Raw genomic sequence first — 19,144 nt, forward strand, 5'->3', positions numbered from 1 at the left:
GATCAAAGTCTTGTTGATTGTACTCTAAGCATCTGCATATTCACAATTGAGTAGATCTGTATGATAATAAATACTCAGACCACCGCGACTCTACGTGAGTAAATTTTGCATTGATCAATTGTTTATGCGCAAGTTTTATACACAAACGGGCAGTCACGCAACACAGGAGGTCGATTTTCACCTAATAAAAAAAAGTTACACTTGAAGAAATTATGATTCAGTTAACTTTGTCCACATTTATAAATTTCTCTTTGAACCATTTAATATATTGTGTTTTTTGTAATAATTCAAGTGTCAGTTTCCGGATAAACTTGTGAACCGCATAGTATGAAAACCTTTTGTGTTTGAAATTTATTGGATTTTTCTTGGCATTTTTTTGGTCCAATAATAGTTTGTTTTTCAATTGTGTATGCTTTTCATCTTTAATTCTTGTTCTCGCTGTAAGAGCTCTTCTTTTGCAGAGTTTTGAGCTTATGATAAGGGAATTAAAAAAAAAAAGATGTAGCTATTTGATTAATTGAGTCAAGTCTTTAATGCTACTCTAATTGAAGAGAAAACAAAACATGTCTGATAGTAAAGCTCCCATCCCTAGGGAGAAACAGGGTAATTGAAAATATAAACAAATGGGTTGTGAGGACGATAATCTACAGTCTAAAAAACACTAAAGTAACCACTTTGATGTTTTGTTTATTGCGACCTTCTAAAGTCAACGTATAATAGTTACAGAAAATGGATTAATTTATGCTAATATTAAGTAATACTAGAAGCAGTTATGTGTGAATTTTTGTTCTAAAGTGCGTAGTAGATATCATTACGAGCGTTTTCATCTTAGCTCAGCACCATTTCAATTTTCATCTCTTTCTTATTAAAATATTTTTCTCCTGAGGCAAATACCTTAACCACAGTTGTCTGATACAAAACACACGTCTCTCGTTTTTCATGGGTTTCACCAGTTTGGCGAGTCAGCAAAAAATAAACTTTGAGACAATTAAGCGGCGGAGGGCAAAATGTTCCAGAGACCATCCAATAAAGACTTTCAAGAACTCGATGGTTTGATTTCTTAAACACTGTCGCTATGTACGCCATTGCGTCACCGGCTTAACCCAAGCGTAAGGCTGTTATGATTTGTAGCTACCGTTTTGAAAAGTTCAAGACCCTTACACAAAAACCCAATAACTATCAGAACAACTCAAGCAAATTGATTTTTGTTAAAATGTGAAATAAAGATGAAAAAAAAAGAAAAATGAAAGCGATTAAACTTGAAAGCGCTCGTAAAGTTTTGTCTCTCATAGAACGAAAGATAAAATTCTAACCAGCAATGATAAAATCTATACCTATTACGCAAATTACAGCTTTTGTATATTATATTAAAGTTGCTTATTTAAAGCAGGATTTTCTTTGCCGCGTATTGCGACTTCGTTTTGCTATATACATGACCTAATACTAATACTACTATCCCGTAGGCAAGGTCTACGAAATCTCTAAAACTTGGCTTGTATTTCTAAATAAAGGATATGATATTACGCGTATGGAAATACATTTATGGTGCTTGTTGATGGCTTGAAATTAAAATTTGCTACAAATAGTTGTAACCTCGCGCCTACAACTAAATTTGTACATGTTCTAAATTTTCTAGAAAATTGACTTTCTACAAAATATTGACCGATAACCTCTATATTTCTGAAATAACTTTTGAAGTTGATTCTACGGCGTTGATAATCTTGAAGTACTTTTAAGTGTACTGCTTTCATCTTAACGAATACTATTGAACTTGCGGTTGGGCGATAAACTCGTATTGCGCCGGGAAAAAATGCTGAGTGGGAACTGTTGGATTCACGGGCCCTGGGAACGTGAATGTTGGAGTTACCGGTGAATTCGTCGGTGGAGGAGACTGAGGTAGCGTTTGCACGTATGTAGGCTGCGGTGAATAGCAGTATGGGTCGTAGACGGCGTTAAAAACGACGGCAGTTCCTCCGCCATAGTCGATATAGAAAGGTTGTATCGTCTGAACCTGTGGCGCAACACCATTAGGTGATTGAGGGCCGGGTGGGATAACCGTTAAAGGGCTTCCCGATAGCGTTGGCGCGGACTGGGTTGGTGAGTACATTGGTGTGTAAAGATACTGCTGCGCTGGCGATCTGTGAACAAACAAGACACGTCTTTGTGAACCTGATGGGATGTTCTGCGTTGCAGATGTGAAGTTATACAGATGTTAGGCATAACTACTCGAACTAAACCATGAACGATAATCGCAACTCAGCAAGAATACTTAGTATTAAGATGACTATACAGATGTTGCTACACAGATGTGTGAAAGACCGGTCGTGCTAAGTACTTAAAATATCACATTTGGAGAGTGCTAAATACGATGTGATAAAAGGCTTACGTCCCCCCACCCCTTTAAATTTGCGCGCTTACTATAATAATGTTACCCTTTTATAAACGCTCGGAAATTAAAAGAAGAATGCTAACAGTGTATTCACAAAGCAACTACGCAAAAATGCATTAATAGAATAATATTCTTACGAGTGTATCGTAACTTTTTTTATTTACAGTGTTTTTATTTTCTCGACCGCGCGCTACCATTTGGGAGATAAAAATGCAAACTAATCTGACGACTCAATGCCAAAACATAGAAATTCCTAAACAGGACGCAGAATGTGCGGAGTCAGACGTTATAGTAATAATTCTTTCTTTTTTTCTCTCTGTTGATGAGGTGATTCTCGTGGCATGTGACAAGTTGTCATCGGGATAATGATCTGGTGAACTTTGTCGAGAAGAAGGTTTGATGGATGTCAGAAGCCGGGCGAAGTAATGGTTTACGGGGCGTAATCACACTCATTAGGCATGCAGATATAACGAGGGAAATAAACTAACGACTCCAGCCTATTGTTTAACTGTATTACTACTCGCCTGCATAAAACACAGCAAGAAAAGTAATTAAAATTGCCCCATTAACAAATACATCTCAAGGGAAAAGCCGATTTCTCGTTTCCTCTCAGCCACACTTCATCGTACCAGTATCGCTAAAAACCGGATCTTTTTTTTTCGATCTTTTGAGTAGAAGTGTAAAATTTGTTTTGCTTGTGAAAATAACAATCAAACAAATACTATTGTTCGGGTGGAAGGCAAGTCTAAAACGGTAGTTAACGGGATACGGGTCATATTTTCGTGCAGTGCTCGAATTCCGAACCAATTGAGTTGTCAGACGCATGCACAGACCTACAAAAAGACACTAAATTAAAGTCGGATCTGCTCCGGCGCTTTTCACAGGGTTCTTGCGGCGATAAAATGCACAACGAGTTTGTAGCATTGAAAATAAAACAGCATAAATTTAAACTAAGTCTCGTATCCCCCCATGGTGAAAAAATCGTATTTAGCTGTGTCGCTGCTTCGAGTAAATAAACTAAGAGCACTGTTAATCCAAGCAATGAGAGACACTCACCCCACTGTAACTGCTGGACAATACGCATATGGCGAACTCGGCGGGCTACGCATCGCTAAAAGAGCAAAATATGAGTAGTTTTGAGTGTTTAATTAATAATGACCCTATGAAGTTTAGTACACATAAGTTATTTATCTTGCTAGGTCGAGGACAAAATCTTCTTGGTGTTTTGCTTGATACATTCATTGTCAAGCGGATGTTTATATTTGACGAATTCACCAGTCGTCTCCTTCTGTACTTATGAGAAAATAAATGAATAGCCACCTTCACAGTCAAAAGTAAAATATTTGTGAATGGCTTAAATGGGATTCCTAGAGTAACCACTATGGTCTCCCGGTTGAATACTTCATCGTGCGTGTTTATATAGTGGCGTATTCAGGGGTATATAATATGGTTATTTCTTGGTACCTCTTGTAGGCTTGGGTTTAGCGCCTAGATATGCAAGATTGACATTAGCTTGTCTCCCCTCGATCATCGGCCGTTTGTTCTTGCACGCGAGCTCGGCGGCGTCTGAGGTAGCCATCGTTACCTGGATGAAAAGAATCGGGATTAGAGAAAAAAAACATCGATCAATACCTCACAGGTACTTACAAACTCACAAATAAATACTATTCGAAACACGCAAGTAAGCCTCACTCACAAATCCATAACCCTTGGATTTCTTGGTCACACGGTCTTTAATGACGACAGCTTCTCTGATCTCTCCAAACTGCGCGAAAAACTTTCGCAAAGCATCATCACCGGATTCGTATGGAATCCCGCCAACGAAAAGCTTAGTAAACTTGGTGTCTTGATTTCTTATCATGGTCACTGCTTGGTTCGACTAACTTAATGGAGTAACGGCAGTGTCCTTTTGAACTCTGAAGCGTGTAACTTGAGGCGTAGAGTTGTATGCGCTGTTGCCGCACTGCTTGGATGATCACTCTCAAAGCTAGGTCAGCGCACTTCAATGGAACGAGATGTGTACATGTCACGGAGCAAACACGTGTATAATACGAACAGCCCCGATTCCTGTGTTTTACACACCGACTAAAAGGACTGGATTAGAATGCTAGCCAATAAACAGGAGTATTGAACTCACAGTGAATTCCTATGGGAGTTAGTAAGCGTTAATGAAGTACCATAGTAGAGGAGTTAATTAGCAAAACTAAATCCCTTGTGACAGATGGATGGACTGAGAAAAGCAAACGAATGACTGCTCGCTAATGCAGGGCGCCGGTTTCATAACATTCTAGGTCTCTCTCTAACTAAGTTAAACGCTTTAATTGCATTGCTGTGTTTACAGATTATCATACACGTACAGTTACTATGCAAAGGCATGTGTAGTTTGCATAAGTTGTATATTTTATCTTGACTAACTAATATCATGCAAATGCCGTCACAAAACGCCCCTACTACTTCGCAATGCCCGTCAGCTATGTAGCACTGATTTGGTTATGCGCACTGAATGTGTTTAACGTAGAGGTCTCGTTCTGGTTCCGTTTATACGCCAAGTGGTTTATAGGGACGCAGTGATGATAGGAAAGGCGTGAAACACCAATTCAACGTCTCAGGTGTTAATTGACAAACCGAGCAAACAGAGACACTGTGTGAGTCAACGTAAGGCGCAATACAAGAGTAAACGGCGCATTATCCGAGCCAAACAAGCAAGACAACCTCCCTACCAGACGTCTGAAAGCTTTGCCGCACGTCGCAAGATACCGAAACGCTAGTTGAACAATGCCTAAAGCTATTCACCCATTTCGAAAGTAATTTCACATATTTTATTACTACCACGAGTCTTTGTTTACATATCGTTTTAAGCACTTGTTTAAGTAAAATTCACTTCACGTCTACACAAAAGAAAAATCCGACATATTTAAGGTAGCACTGAACCATCAAAACTACTTGGGACATTCTTTGAGAAGTTGAAAAAGACGAGTTTATTTGGTTGGAAGACAAATAATATCAAAAACTTTTTATTTGTTTGGAAAAGGTTGTCAACATTCTATTGTTTTTACTGTATAGTTTTGTTTACTTAATTATTTTTGCCAAGAGGGGGGCTTCATCATAACAATAGCCATCGAATGAGGGAAAACAATTTACGATCCCTTCGCAAAAAGATTAGCAACATTCTTTAACGAAGCATTTGAAATTGAATTATTTTGACAATAGAAGAGACAAAATGAATAATCCAGGATTCCTGTTCGCATTTAAGAATGGACTATAGGCGTTTTTTAACTTTGTCATGTTTTTGATTGAGTTTATTAGGATATCTTTGTTATCTGTCGATTTAATGGAAACCTATTTCATGACGTGTTTTTCGTTAGGCTTTACCGTTAATTATCATGTGTGGGTGACTATTCATTCTCTTTAATCTTCATCTGTAGCTTGAATGATTCACAATAATCACTTATTTGATAAGAAATTTGACGGAGTCATACTTATTAGAGGTTACCGATCATAATCACATACCGACACAAAGTGATTGATACTAAAGGCGTTGGATAGAAAGTTGCCGACAGACACACAAAACAGTATTACCCCTACAAGATTTACATACTTTACCCACAAAATTCTCAGATTCGATCATTTCTGATATCTCGAAACGAGAGAACATCCATATGATGTCTGACTTGTGGGAACCCTGCTTAAAAGGACTTTTTTATCACTGTTGTCGATTATTAAACTAAAATCTCCTTGTACCTTAGCCTAAAGGAGTTGATAAGTAAATGTTTTTTTTTTCAATTAACTTTAATTTCTTATGGTAAATTCCGTTAACAATCAGGCAAATATTAATTGGTCGGTTTTGAAGGTAAGAAAAGCAGAAAAAAAACCCAGCCTTTTTTAATATGCAAAATAAAGGCTAGTTGCTTCTTCTGCTTGGCTAGCAAAGCACGAACAACCTAGACCTGGGATCAAGAGATTTTGTTTATTCGAGTTGATTTGATTTTTGAGTTGCAGTTGTTTTTAGTAATATGAGCCATAATTTAAAATGTTTGTCTTTACAAAGTGTTCCTGTTAAATCTGATAATATTAGATATATTTGATAACATTGAAATACTTCTTATTGTAGCTATCCAACACCCACTCTCCCAAAAGTCCCCATCCGTAATCAACTACAGACTTCTTAACTGCAAAACAAAACAGGTATAATACTGAGAACTTTAATTGCTTTTGTAATAGACCGGCTATTGATCTAGATATTTGATTGATGAGTAATAATGGCTCAACATCATATATTTTCCGGCTACAGTTGATCGGCATTATTTAACAATTATTCCTTAGGCTTATTATTCCTTATACCTTTAGGGGAGTGTGTGTGTGGGGGGGGGGAGTGCTGCTCAAGGTAGTATAATAAATTTGGCCCGCGTTCTAGGAGTATGAAGGTAATGGCAAAGGTATACGTGTTTCGGTGCTGTGTATGCATCGCTAACCCTTTTGTGACTCAGCACAATGCACCCATGACTATGCAATTCAACAGAGCAAGCGCAAATTCATTGGCAATTTGTCACTTTATAGATGTTCTTTGTCCACGGAGCCTTTGCTTTATCATAGTCATTACAATCTTTCATATACACACATTTTGAATGACTTTGCACTCAAGAATACAACCTGCAGTCGTCTATAGGTCACGTTTAAACGGCTTGAATACCTACCGGTCTTTGAAAGCATGAGAATGTTTATAATAACAAGAATGCTACAAACTTTGCAACCTGTATTCGTTTCCAATTACTTTAATGTTTTCGTATATGATACCCACGAAGCACTGCGGGTAACAACACATGGATTCTCCAGATGTAACTATTCGGTGTATATACCTATTTCACAAAAGGTTGTCAGTGCAAATGGCGAATGGTAAATGGCTTATGGGTACTAATTATTCGTAAAGTCTTGCAATGTCATTCTTCGAGACGCATGGTTACTTTCGGTCGTATAACTGCCATTTGCCAATCGCCATTTGCCATTTGCACTGACAACCTTTATTGAAATAGGTGTATGTATACAGGGGAATAAATCAACACGCTTGAAATTGTATGTTTTATGCCTTGGGGAAACAGAGCTGTTAGCGAGACTTTTACATAGATTCCACCACGCCTTCGCACACCATCTTGATATTCCACAGCATGTTGGTAAAGTTTTTCTAGTCATTACGAGTTTACATGTATACAGGTCTGTATACAAACTGGTGTATAAAACTCTTTTTGCTATAACGTCTGTATAATGAAAACACAGAGCACAACAGGCGCGCTGATGTGTGGGAACTCGCGCATCCTTCACGACGGCCTTTAAAGAAGGCCAATCACGCACGCCGCCATTTTACGCTCCCGCTCAATGCCGAGTCACACAAAGCATCCATTTCCATCGGCTAATTCAAGCAAGTAACCAAGATATTTTCAATCAATTATCGTAAATAACGTATCAGACTTCATTTGTAGATTGTTACTTTGAAGTTTACTAGCGAATAACCGCTGTATTTTCAATGATAAACAATAACAGAAGCCGAGTGCTGGTAGAACGACATTCTTAAAAAAAAAAAAAACCGTCCGCATTGATAACACATTTAATCTTATCGTCAATACAAGAACTGGTTTTGATATCATAATTTATTCACTACAATACTACAAGGCTCGATAACAAAGAAAACTGAACGGTTATGAAGAAATTCTCATGGGACGAGGATGAATACAAAAGACAACAAGGGTGGCTGCACGCACACGACTTGCAACACGCAGCCTTCATAGTACACTAAACTAGGAATTTCTATGAGAAAGTGAAGTGCTGCCTGGCTTATGGGAAGTGCAACGATATTTTAAAAGAACATTAAAAAATGGAGTGAATTATCATCAAATGAAACAGTTGAATTATGTAAGAAAAAAAGTTGTTTTATTGTTATGAGATTTATGACAGCATTGAAAGGGGGTGAAAGGAAAATTTCTAAAAAAGATTGAAATTCAACGAATAGTTTATTCAATGGCAACATTATACAAGCTTTTGACATGCATAACACGTTTTAAGCTAAACTAAGGATTAGAGATAGGCTAACTTTATTTGTTCCTTAAAGAAGATCTAGTGTCAATAAAATGTCTTTTGAAAAATAGTTGGTGTTCAGAAATGGTCAGAAATGGCACTGGTTATCCTGCTCAGACAACATTAAAAGGGTGAGTGAAAGAATTTGTACATCATTATAAAGTACGGGTACCAGTGGGTAATATAAACTACAGTGCTGATGAATTTATTGTACATAACTCATTCTTGAGATGGTTAAAACTCTAAGTTCTAATAGTAAGCCACTTTCAATATCAAATTGTAAAATTTTATTTGGATATAAGGCTTGTGGAAATAAATAAAAAGAAACTGCATCACGTGACTGGCCTCATATACTCACATATGACACAGATTCAAATTAACGCAGGAACTCAGAAAAAAATCCCCAGTTTGAGCCAGGATTCAAACCGGGGCCACAGCAACATGAGGCTAACGTGCTACCACAAAAGGCACAAAACACACATGCAACCGAAAAACACAAAACATCTATGCTTCCTAAAATGAATTTTTAAGCACGGGCAAACCAGACGAAATGTTCGTGTATCAAATATTTTCTTTAATTTGTGTACCTAATATATCTGTTATAAAGCCAATTTATTGTAGTCATTGTCATATCTGGTTCCGTTTTAGCCGTGATTCATAACAGTTTAGGTGAATATGCACCCAAACTGGGTTTATGAAAGCTCAAATAGAGATTCGAAGGCGATGAAAATGACTGCACACGTTTAGTAGCATGATGGAATGTGGTCCCGTAATTTTCTCCAATTCGACCTGTAAAAACGCTTCCTAGAACACGAGAAAACCCTCGTGAAATTTTGCAGACTATGGCGATACATGCTATGGAAGCTGAGGTAAGTTTTCGATACGATAGGAACGACAAATATTGCAAACACTCACCTCTCTTGATATAAATATTGCTCTTTCTTCACCGAAAATCCCCCAACACAAAGTTGAAACCTACGCTGACACAGCATGTTGTTAGAAAACTACTCGGACGCTACCGACAACTTGCGAAATTACTCTGGATTGCGAGGATTTCCATATATGGAATGTTGACGAGTGAGGTTCCATATATGGAATATCTTTGACGACGAACATGCAATCGAGGCGACCAACCATGGATCCAAAGATCCATCTACTAACTGGGCAACACAGGCAACCTGAATAGTGTTGCTGCCTAACGGCAGCATAAATGAAACTAAGAAGAGATAGAGAGGGATTCGGCTTTATTATTACACGCTCGCTAGAAAAAAAACTATATATTAAACACTACCAACAAAAAACATCATTTCCGTCTTAGTTTATCTTTTTAGTGCAATTTTTACATATTTTTACAAAATATTTTTAGGCGTACAATGCGCCCTACAACTTATGTTTGTATTTTGCTTTGTTACACGATTTTCTTTAAATTGAAACAGCTTTGTCGATTTCTATTTCGCTGATCTTTTGCAGATATCTTTGTTCAATTTTTCCTCCTGCTTTCAAAGCCTGCTAGCAAAGCCTGCTAGACTTGTTTATTGGATTCGCCCCCACTCCCTCCTTGTTGTGTTGACTGGCAAAGGCGGCACGCCAGCAACCAAACTTTATTTCATTGAGATGTGTTCCTTATAAATTGTGGGTTTTTTGAGTAAGTACGCAGCTGCTTTGTCTCCTATTATCTTTGTTCTACAAATGAGTTCTTTTGTCTCTATTCTTCTCGTTCTTTGTGTCGGGGTGCGGATATTGTTCATTTGCCCAATCAAATTGCAGTTTGTAAGAGCTGCGTACTGACCCGTTTTTTTTTTGTTGGTTCTCGGCTCTCTCCTCGAAAAAACTTCCAAAAGACACACTGTTTTTAAAATTTTTAAAAAAAAATTTCCGCAGTCTCCGCTAAAAGTCATCGGAGATTGTTACGTAATCGACCGGAAGTAAACTGGTGCGGCTTTTTCACTCGTCCTGGTGAGAACCAAGCTTAAAGGCAGGCGTCTCGTCCTAGTGAGAACCAAGCTTAAAGGCAAGGCGTCTCGTCCTGGTGAGAACCAAGCTTATAGGCAAGGCGTCTTGTCCTAGTGAGAACCAAGCTTAAAGGCAGGTGCCTCGTCCTGGTGAGAACCAAGCTTATAGGAAAGGCGTTTCGTCCTTGTGGGATCCAAGCTAACAGGGTAGGCGCCTTTTTCTAGTACGAACCAAGCTCAAAGGCAAGGTGTCTCGTCCTAGTGAGAACCAAGCTCAAAGGCAAGGTGTCTCCTCCTAGTGTCTTTTCAAGTGAGGACCAACCTAACATACATAATCTAGCACGTATAATCTCCTGACACTGCCATCTATATACAAATATCAAACATCTTGGTAGTTTCTTGGTGTTACGGAGCACCAGCACCAAAAACACAATGGAACAAAAGCCAAAAACAAAGGCCTTAGAACGAGACAATGAAATAAAGTACAAAGGCCTTGAGCACCAAAAACAAAGCTCTCCGATCTTGCTTTGTTTTCTCACACCTTTATAACTTACTACCCCTGTCTCTATCTTTAATTTTGTGTGTCAATTCCGATATACACAATTACTCCACGCGCTCAAAGCATAATTTACATAAAAAACACACCAAATATCACTTCTCCATCTCCTATCAAGCCCCTACCATCTGGAATGATATTCCACTCTCCCTAAGAAATTCCTTAAAACCCCACAACTTCAGATCCAAACTCAAACACCACTTCCTTGATCCATAATCTTTTCTTTTTCACCAACACCTGGAAGTCCGATGACGACCTCTACTACAAGCAAACGATTTTAGTTTAGTTTAGTTTAGTTATTGTTATTAATATTATATTGTTATTGTATTATTATATATATTTTTTCATGTACCAAGCTATACATCGATTCTTCACTCCTGTACTCTTAATATATCTGACCTTAAGCCACTTAAGTCTCCGGCTTTGGCTCTTCCCATGTATGTTGTCACCAAGTTTTACCAATAAAATTGATTGATTGATTGAATGATAGAAACAGAAAGACCACAAACAATCTGTAAATAAAGTAGATGGTCTGCGTCGTACGCGAGCTATAAATCAACACAAACATTGATATGCAATCAATTTTACGTCTCAAAACTTATCAATGCCAATAATGTCTAAGTTTTTATTATGGACACAAATTGATTCTTTAGAACTCATACCACTAATGACACGATATCACATTTGCCTCGACATGCTCTTCGAATTTGATGGATGTTTTCGAGTATACCCCGTTACAGGCTTATAGCTGTTTTCATTTGCCGATAGGCTATTGTTTTAGCCAAAAGCTTTATAGATTATCATGAAATGAGATGCCATCTCTCGTTGGAAGCCACTCTATTAGAAAAGTTTACGTAAACAACATTACTGTATATTAACTAATCCTGTATACAACAGTACTGTATATTAACTAATCCTGTATACAACATTACTGTATATTAACTAATCCTGTATACAACAGTACTGTATATTAACTAATCCTGTCTACAACATTACTGTATATTAACTAATCCTGTAAACAACATTACTGTATATTAACTAATCCTGTATACAACAGTACTGTATATTAACTAATCCTGTATACAACAGTACTGTATATTAACTAATCCTGTATACAACAGTACTGTATATTAACTAATCCTGTATACAACATTACTGTATATTAACTAATCCTGTCTACAACATTACTGTATATTAACTAATCCTGTAAACAACATTACTGTATATTAACTAATCCTGTATACAACATTACTGTATATTAACTAATCCTGTATACAACATTACTGTATATTAACTAATCCTGTATACAACAGTACTGTATATTAACTAATCCTGTATACAACATTACTGTATATTAACTAATCCTGTATACAACAGTACTGTATATTAACTAATCCTGTATACAACAGTACTGTATATTAACTAATCCTGTATACAACAGTACTGTATATTAACTAATCCTGTATACAACAGTACTGTATATTAACTAATCCTGTATACAACAGTACTGTATATTAACTAATCCTGTATACAACATTACTGTATATTAACTAATCCTGTATACAACAGTACTGTATATTAACTAATCCTGTATACAACATTACTGTATATTAACTAATCCTGTATACAACATTACTGTATATTAACTAATCCTGTATACAACATTACTGTATATTAACTAATCCTGTATACAACATTACTGTATATTAACTAATCCTGTATACAACAGTACTGTATATTAACTAATCCTGTATACAACAGTACTGTATATTAACTAATCCTGTATACAACATTACTGTATATTAACTAATCCTGTATACAACAGTACTGTATATTAACTAATCCTGTATACAACATTACTGTATATTAACTAATCCTGTATACAACAGTACTGTATATAACTAATCCTGTATACAACAGTACTGTATATAACTAATCCTGTATACAACAGTACTGTACATTAACTAATCCTGTATACAACAGTACTGTATATTAACTAATCCTGTATACAACAGTACTGTACATTAACTAATCCTGTATACAACATTACTGTACATTAACTAATCCTGTATACAACATTACTGTATATAACTAATCCTGTATACAACAGTACTGTATATTAACTAATCCTGTATACAACAGTACTGTACATTAACTAATCCTGTATACAACATTACTGTATATTAACTAATCCTGTATACAACATTACTGTATATAACTAATCCTGTATACAACAGTACTGTATATAACTAATCCACTAAGCAATAGTATTGTATATAACTAAAGCACGGTTCTTTGGGTGTGAAAACGTTTTACAACTTAACAGAGATTCTTCCAGGCGCGATAAGTGTTTACATGGGACAATAGTTCCATAACATTACTGATCACAGACACTGGTGTTCGACTTTTTCGTCTTTATGAAGAACATTTCAGGGCCCGAGAAGCCTTTATTAAGTTGAGGTTTTTAATAATCTGCGAACTTCCGTCAATAATTTCTAACAGTTAAACCGCTTTCTGGCTTCAGTCATTCTAACTAACGGAATTATATTTGGTGCTTCATGATTGGTCAGAACCTTACAAAGAGGTCACGTGATTGAAAAGCATTTTAGTGCTGGCCAATGAATCGGCTTCAAGGATTTTCGAATGACGGAAGTCAGGGAATCGTTGGCAAGAATTCGAAGAGAATTGAAAACCAGTAAGAATTTTTAGGCCCCGAGGAAATCTAAAAAAAATATATAATACCCGTTGGGTTTGGCATTTTTTATTCAGTTTCTGATCGATGTCTAGACAACTTGGGAATTCAGTATTAAGGTCTAATCCCACGTATAGAAATGCAAGCTTAAAGGGGCAGTCTCACCGGTAGCGCTATTATTCAAGAATGCTGCCGTCACCAATCCAACACAGAGAAAAACTACTGGACACTATCTAAAAGCTGTTTGATTGTCTTCTTGTGAGTAAATTCGGCGCGATGCAAACGGATTTCACACCTACATACTCTTTCAGCCGTCTATTTCGCTCCCAAGAAAGGACGAGTCCACGAGCATTTTCACTTTAAATCGAACCTGCGACTGCCCCTAATAAAATAATTGCATATGAGCAGGGAAGTGATAGCAAATCTGTGCGAAGGGGCTTTTCCCTTAGCTTGGTAGCCTGGCTATATTAGGGACTGCGATTCCTCGTTATCCCGGATGACGAAAGAGGTTCGACTCTATGATCAAGCCTGCGATCACGTGACAAGAGCACGTGACAACAACGTACTTATACATATTGTGCAGTTCCATCGAAGAGCTTCTAGCCAAACATTTTTTAGAGCTGTATTAGATTGTAATACATGATTCCAGTCTTTCCCTAGGATGATCCCAGTGTATGCTAAACTGAGCGACAGTGCTGAATAACGTATGCGCATGCGCGTGTTCTGGCGAAAACAAACAAAATGTCAGTGTTGAATCGTTCGACTAAAGGTACGAAAGGCTGACTTCGGTCGCTGTTTTGACTTACTGTACAGCATTAAAACCATACTGTACAAAAGATGACAGATTTGTTTGATAATGAGGGAGGTCATAAAGAAATTTTAGCCTTTGGTTTGATCTAGTTTAATAAGCATCCGCCAAAATGTGACAGTTCGCCGGTTAAACGCCGCCATTTCAAAACAAAAAGGCTGTTTTAACCGCGCGGTACTATGGTCTTGCGTTTTTCAGCACTGTCAAACTGAGCTTGATTTACTAAAAAAAGAAAAAAGCAGTTGACACATTTGTATGATCTGGCGCCCGTTTCTCGAAACACCCGAGAATTCTCGGGCCCGAAAACTTTATTTTGCATTTTTGCCCAAAATTTCGCATGTTTTCCTTTTTGAAAATCTTTAATCTTTGTGGTAAAATACGATGTTTGACGATATTTCAACACATTTAGATACTATATATTTTATAGAAATTAGCCAGCTTTCCAAATTTATGGAATAAATCGTTTTCGGGCCCAATAATTCTCGGGTGTTTTAAGAAATGAGCTCCAGGCCTTAATTATGGTCAAGTCCTGTTGAAAAAGCTTGGATAGTTTGCCTAGAAATAAGCGCTCCGCTTTTCAGCAGTTTAATTTGAAAAGAAAACTTTTCGATTTGAGAACACTAATAAAAAGCATTTCCAGTGACCTGATAAAAAGTATACCTCCTACACGCTGGTTGAAATTATTGTAAAATATTTTTTTCAGGAGCGTATTTCAGAATGATAGTGGAATTGGAGTACACAATTTTTTCTACCGTCCCTGTGCGTTTGAATTCTTCTCTTGCAAATAAGTTGAAGGAAAGGGTCCTTATTACCGACTGTACCGAATATTACTTTAATTTATATGTTAGCGCGTAAAGACGTAAGAATAAAGTTTTGCTGTATCATTCAGTCTTTTTTCACCTCCAAGAAGAACTAGTGAAATAGGAGAACACAATCTCTTCGCATTATAACAAGCTTTTAGGAAGACAAGGGACAGCTGACTTTGCTAAGTATGCCAATCATATGTGTCTCATTTTATATGACCTTAATAACAATCGAATTGTATTTTGTCAAACAGAAAGAACAAACAAATCAATTAAAAAACACTTAGCGTCGTTAATATGCGCTAACATCGTTTGCACAGTGGTAATTGCCGCTAAGTATTTTCAATTGTGACTGGCTATTTACTATGGCGAAGAGATAAACCTGTCAAATAATTAGTCAAACATCCATATCTACAAGGTGCACACACGTTTAACCAAAAAAAAATCATAGGAATTATCGTAACTTCGTCGACAAGAGCAAAATGCCTCTAATAAATTGTTCATAAAAGTTTAGATTTTTCGCACAGCATGTTCGCGCAGTTTTCTCACATGCCCTGACTCCATGACTTGGCAAAACCTCCCGGCTGCTAGCAGTATCGCCAAAAACAGAAAACAACAACAAAATGTACAATACGTCGTTCAGACTCACGATGGATATAACTGCTAACTAGTAAGCAGGCGCTAAGTGTGAAATCATTGGTACCAATGACATTTGGCGAAAAATATATTTTAAAATTCTGACGCTAGCTACCTTAAAACAGGTACTAAGACAATTTAACGAACACCGATACAATTTTTGTACAACTTCCATCATTAGACGCAATCACATGCCGCGCGTTTAATACAAAAGAGGCGCTTTGCCTGATGTTAACAAAAAAGTCAATCTAAGTAACCATTGAAAACAGCGGAAAATGGAAACCGCTTTTGAAACCGCATCACCGCAAACCCCTCTATTTACAAGAAAACTTCCAAAAAATCATATAAGAATGAAGTCTGATACTTTTGACGATATTTGATTGGAAATAGTTCGGTTACTTGCGTGCGGGTGCGTGCGGGTGCGTGCGGGTGCGTGCGGGTGCGTGCGGGTGCGTGCGGCGTTATGGGTCTTGTTGTGCCACTCCAAATGAAAGTGTATGTGGCAGACAGGTTTTAAGGGTGTGGTGGCTTTACTCGGCTTTGCTACCGAATTATTCGGAGGTCCAGGGATCTGCCAATGTCTTTCACATGTACGGCATTCTTCGCACCGAAAACTAGAGACTATGGTGTCGATAAAAGCTTGCCTCCGGGCCTTAACTCAGACAAATCCCAGCCAATCTCAGCTTGCCCACCGAGACAACATCACACACCCAGTGGACTGATCGCGTCTAAGGCGCAACCTTTTCTTATCGCAGCATGCCGACAGAGCTAGAAAAAAAAAGGCATGAAATTTTCCAATTCTTAATATATAAGCTCAAGATTCCGCATACAAGGAGTTTCTCTGACCAAAAGCTTAATTCCAAATTTGAAAGCAATTTAGAAGATATGAAATTTAAGTATTAACGAGCAAAGTTGGCTTGTTATTAGAGCCCGACTTCTCCCAAAAAATTAGGAGAATTTATACTTTGAACATTTGAAAATTGCACTTCAAGCCTCATATCCCGAAGACGAATCCATTAGAAAAAAAAAACACTTTCTGATATGTTGGATTACATAACATAAGGAACCTCTATGCAAAACTTTAAGCTTACCGAAGTTAACCAGACCTTATTCGGTGTGAAATGGGCTTATTTGAAGCGTCACGTCATGTTTTTCCTTCATGTCATACGAATCAATAAGTTAATTCGCTGCTGTTCAAGTAAAAGTTTACCTAAAATGGGCCTTTGCTGTTTCCTGTGACCTGTTGACTCTGAATTCACGCCAACTCTTTGACTTTTCTAGCGTATTATTTTGAGGCGAGAACTCGAGCTTGTCGGGCGTAACCTCGCGACGGGGTTTAAGATATCGCCTTCAAATTTTCGGGATCCTAGAGATAATTATGCCATGTCATAAACTGTGTGAGGGATTTTCGATTTTCGACTGAAGATCGCTTTTATACCACTTTTCGTGTCCAAATTTCGCCAGAAATGAGAGTTCCAACTTTGATTCGTGATATCTTGTTGACAGTGTCGAATAATAAAAAGTCCTCACACACTTTGGTAGATCATCTATCTGTCATTGAGATGCAATTACGTGCAAGTGCATGCGCAATAACGCGAAGGTTCATTACGCTCTATAGTAAACTCCGTACTTTTGAGTTTAAGGCCTCAAAACTTGAACACGGAATTAGCTATTGCAAAAATAGAACTTGCAGGAGATAATTCAATCTTTTATCTTTTATTTGATGTATAGTTTGTACATGTATTTTTTTTTTCCGCGGACACGCCGTTTACCTTTACCGAGAACTTAAAAGGGGTAATTTGGATAACGAAGTATTGACTAAATATCCATTAAGCGCGTCTCATTAGCACAGAGCATTAACTAGACATTATCGCACCCTAAAACCTCTTTTTGGGAGGACCCAAACAAGAAAATCTAGATTCAGAATGACGACACGCGCTAGTCATTTTCTGAATAGCTTCTCACATACGTAATAAATGCCTTATTGAAGTCTCGTCCCTATTTTGAGAGGATCCAAACAAGAAAATCCAGATTCAGAATGATAGCACGCGCTAGTCACTTTCTGGATAGCTTCTCACATACGTAATAAAGGTATTATTGAAGTCTCGTTCCTATTTTGTGAGGATCCAAACAAGAACTCTAGATTAAAAATTATTAGGACACCACGCCATTAATATTAACAATCTTACCAGAGAGGGAGCTATCATTAGATTCCTCCATTCTTAAACAAATTAAAGTACCACACAAAACCATGTGGTAATTGCCGCTAAGTATTAACTTTTTATCTGCTACTACATTATTTAGTGGTAATACAAATACAATTTTTAAATGTTTGCACTCTCCATACATTGAGTCGTCTTTGGTAAAATATCTAGAGCAATCGCATTAACATTGACTGCTCTGTGCTAAGTTTAAAATTGATAACGCCCCCTGTTTGTGATCTGTTGATTAACGCGCGAGCGACCTTAAATTCTACTCTATATTAAGAATAATAACCGAATAAATTATGAGGAAGACAGTATTACCACAAAGTTGGTCAATAATTCTAAGGTTGTTACTATAAACACAATTTGGTTTTGCACTTTAGAACACATCATCAGACTACCAAAACAATATTTTTCTGCTAGCTGAGCCTCGCATATTCTTAGCCTGCTTGCAGGCGGTACTCGGTGTTATTATCGCGGAAAACCCTCTCCGTTCGGTGATTGGGCGCCATCGACAGTGCCGAATAACGTATGCGCGTGTTCTGGCGAAAACAAACAAAATCTCAGTGTTGAATCGTTCGAGTAAAGGTACGAAAGGCTGACTTTGGTCGCTGTTTTGACTTACTGTACAGCATTAAAACCATACTGTACAAAAGATGACAGATTTGTTTGATAATGAGGGAGTCATAACGTAAATTTTAGCCTTAGGTTTGATCTAGTTTTCTTAGCATTCGCCAAAATGTGACAGTTCGCCGGTAATACGCCACCATTTCAAAACAAAAAGGCTGGTTTAGCCGCGCGGTACTGGAACTAGTCTTGCGTTTTTCAGCACTGTCGGCGCCATCTTGTATTATAAGCCGCGTGGTTCCTGGGGGCGAGGGCAAAAACGGACGCAGGGCAGGGGGGAAAGGAGAGAGAGATTTTTCCCTCTTCTTTCGGGTGAGGGACGTTTGCGAATAAATTCTATAAATAGTCCTCATTACACAAAGCCCATCAACAAATCAATAATTCACCTTGTTTTGAGCTCTGAGATCTACT

The 19,144-nt window shown here is 37.6% G+C and overlaps 1 protein-coding gene and 1 long non-coding RNA gene across 3 annotated transcripts; both read right to left on the reverse strand.

Moving 5' to 3' along the window:
• Positions 1–671: 671 nt before the first annotated feature.
• Positions 672–9,388, reverse strand: LOC5511798 (RNA-binding protein 38). Of its 2 annotated transcripts, none has more exons than XM_048734500.1 (5): positions 9,371–9,388; positions 4,086–4,389; positions 3,854–3,974; positions 3,446–3,500; positions 672–2,138 (listed from the first exon to the last, which is right to left on the reverse strand). In XM_048734500.1, exons 2-5 carry the CDS (start codon positions 4,248–4,250, stop codon positions 1,763–1,765), a joined length of 717 nt encoding a protein of 238 aa, XP_048590457.1. In that variant the 5' UTR covers positions 4,251–4,389; positions 9,371–9,388; the 3' UTR covers positions 672–1,762. The 2 variants fall into 2 exon arrangements, with proteins under 2 accessions (XP_048590457.1, XP_032237054.1); XM_032381163.2 differs by lacking the exon at positions 9,371–9,388 and having other exon boundaries at positions 672–1,687; positions 1,721–2,138; positions 4,086–4,485.
• A 413-nt stretch (positions 9,389–9,801) lies between these two features.
• On the reverse strand, positions 9,802–18,695 carry LOC116617931. The gene is made up of 2 exons (XR_004295943.2): positions 17,113–18,695; positions 9,802–16,670 (listed from the first exon to the last, which is right to left on the reverse strand). It is a non-coding gene; the product is annotated as an uncharacterized LOC116617931 (long non-coding RNA).
• Between the last annotated feature and the right edge of the window lie 449 nt (positions 18,696–19,144).

Source organism: Nematostella vectensis, chromosome 11 (assembly GCF_932526225.1).
Source record: "Nematostella vectensis chromosome 11, jaNemVect1.1, whole genome shotgun sequence".
Taxonomy (NCBI): Eukaryota; Metazoa; Cnidaria; class Anthozoa; order Actiniaria; family Edwardsiidae; genus Nematostella; species Nematostella vectensis.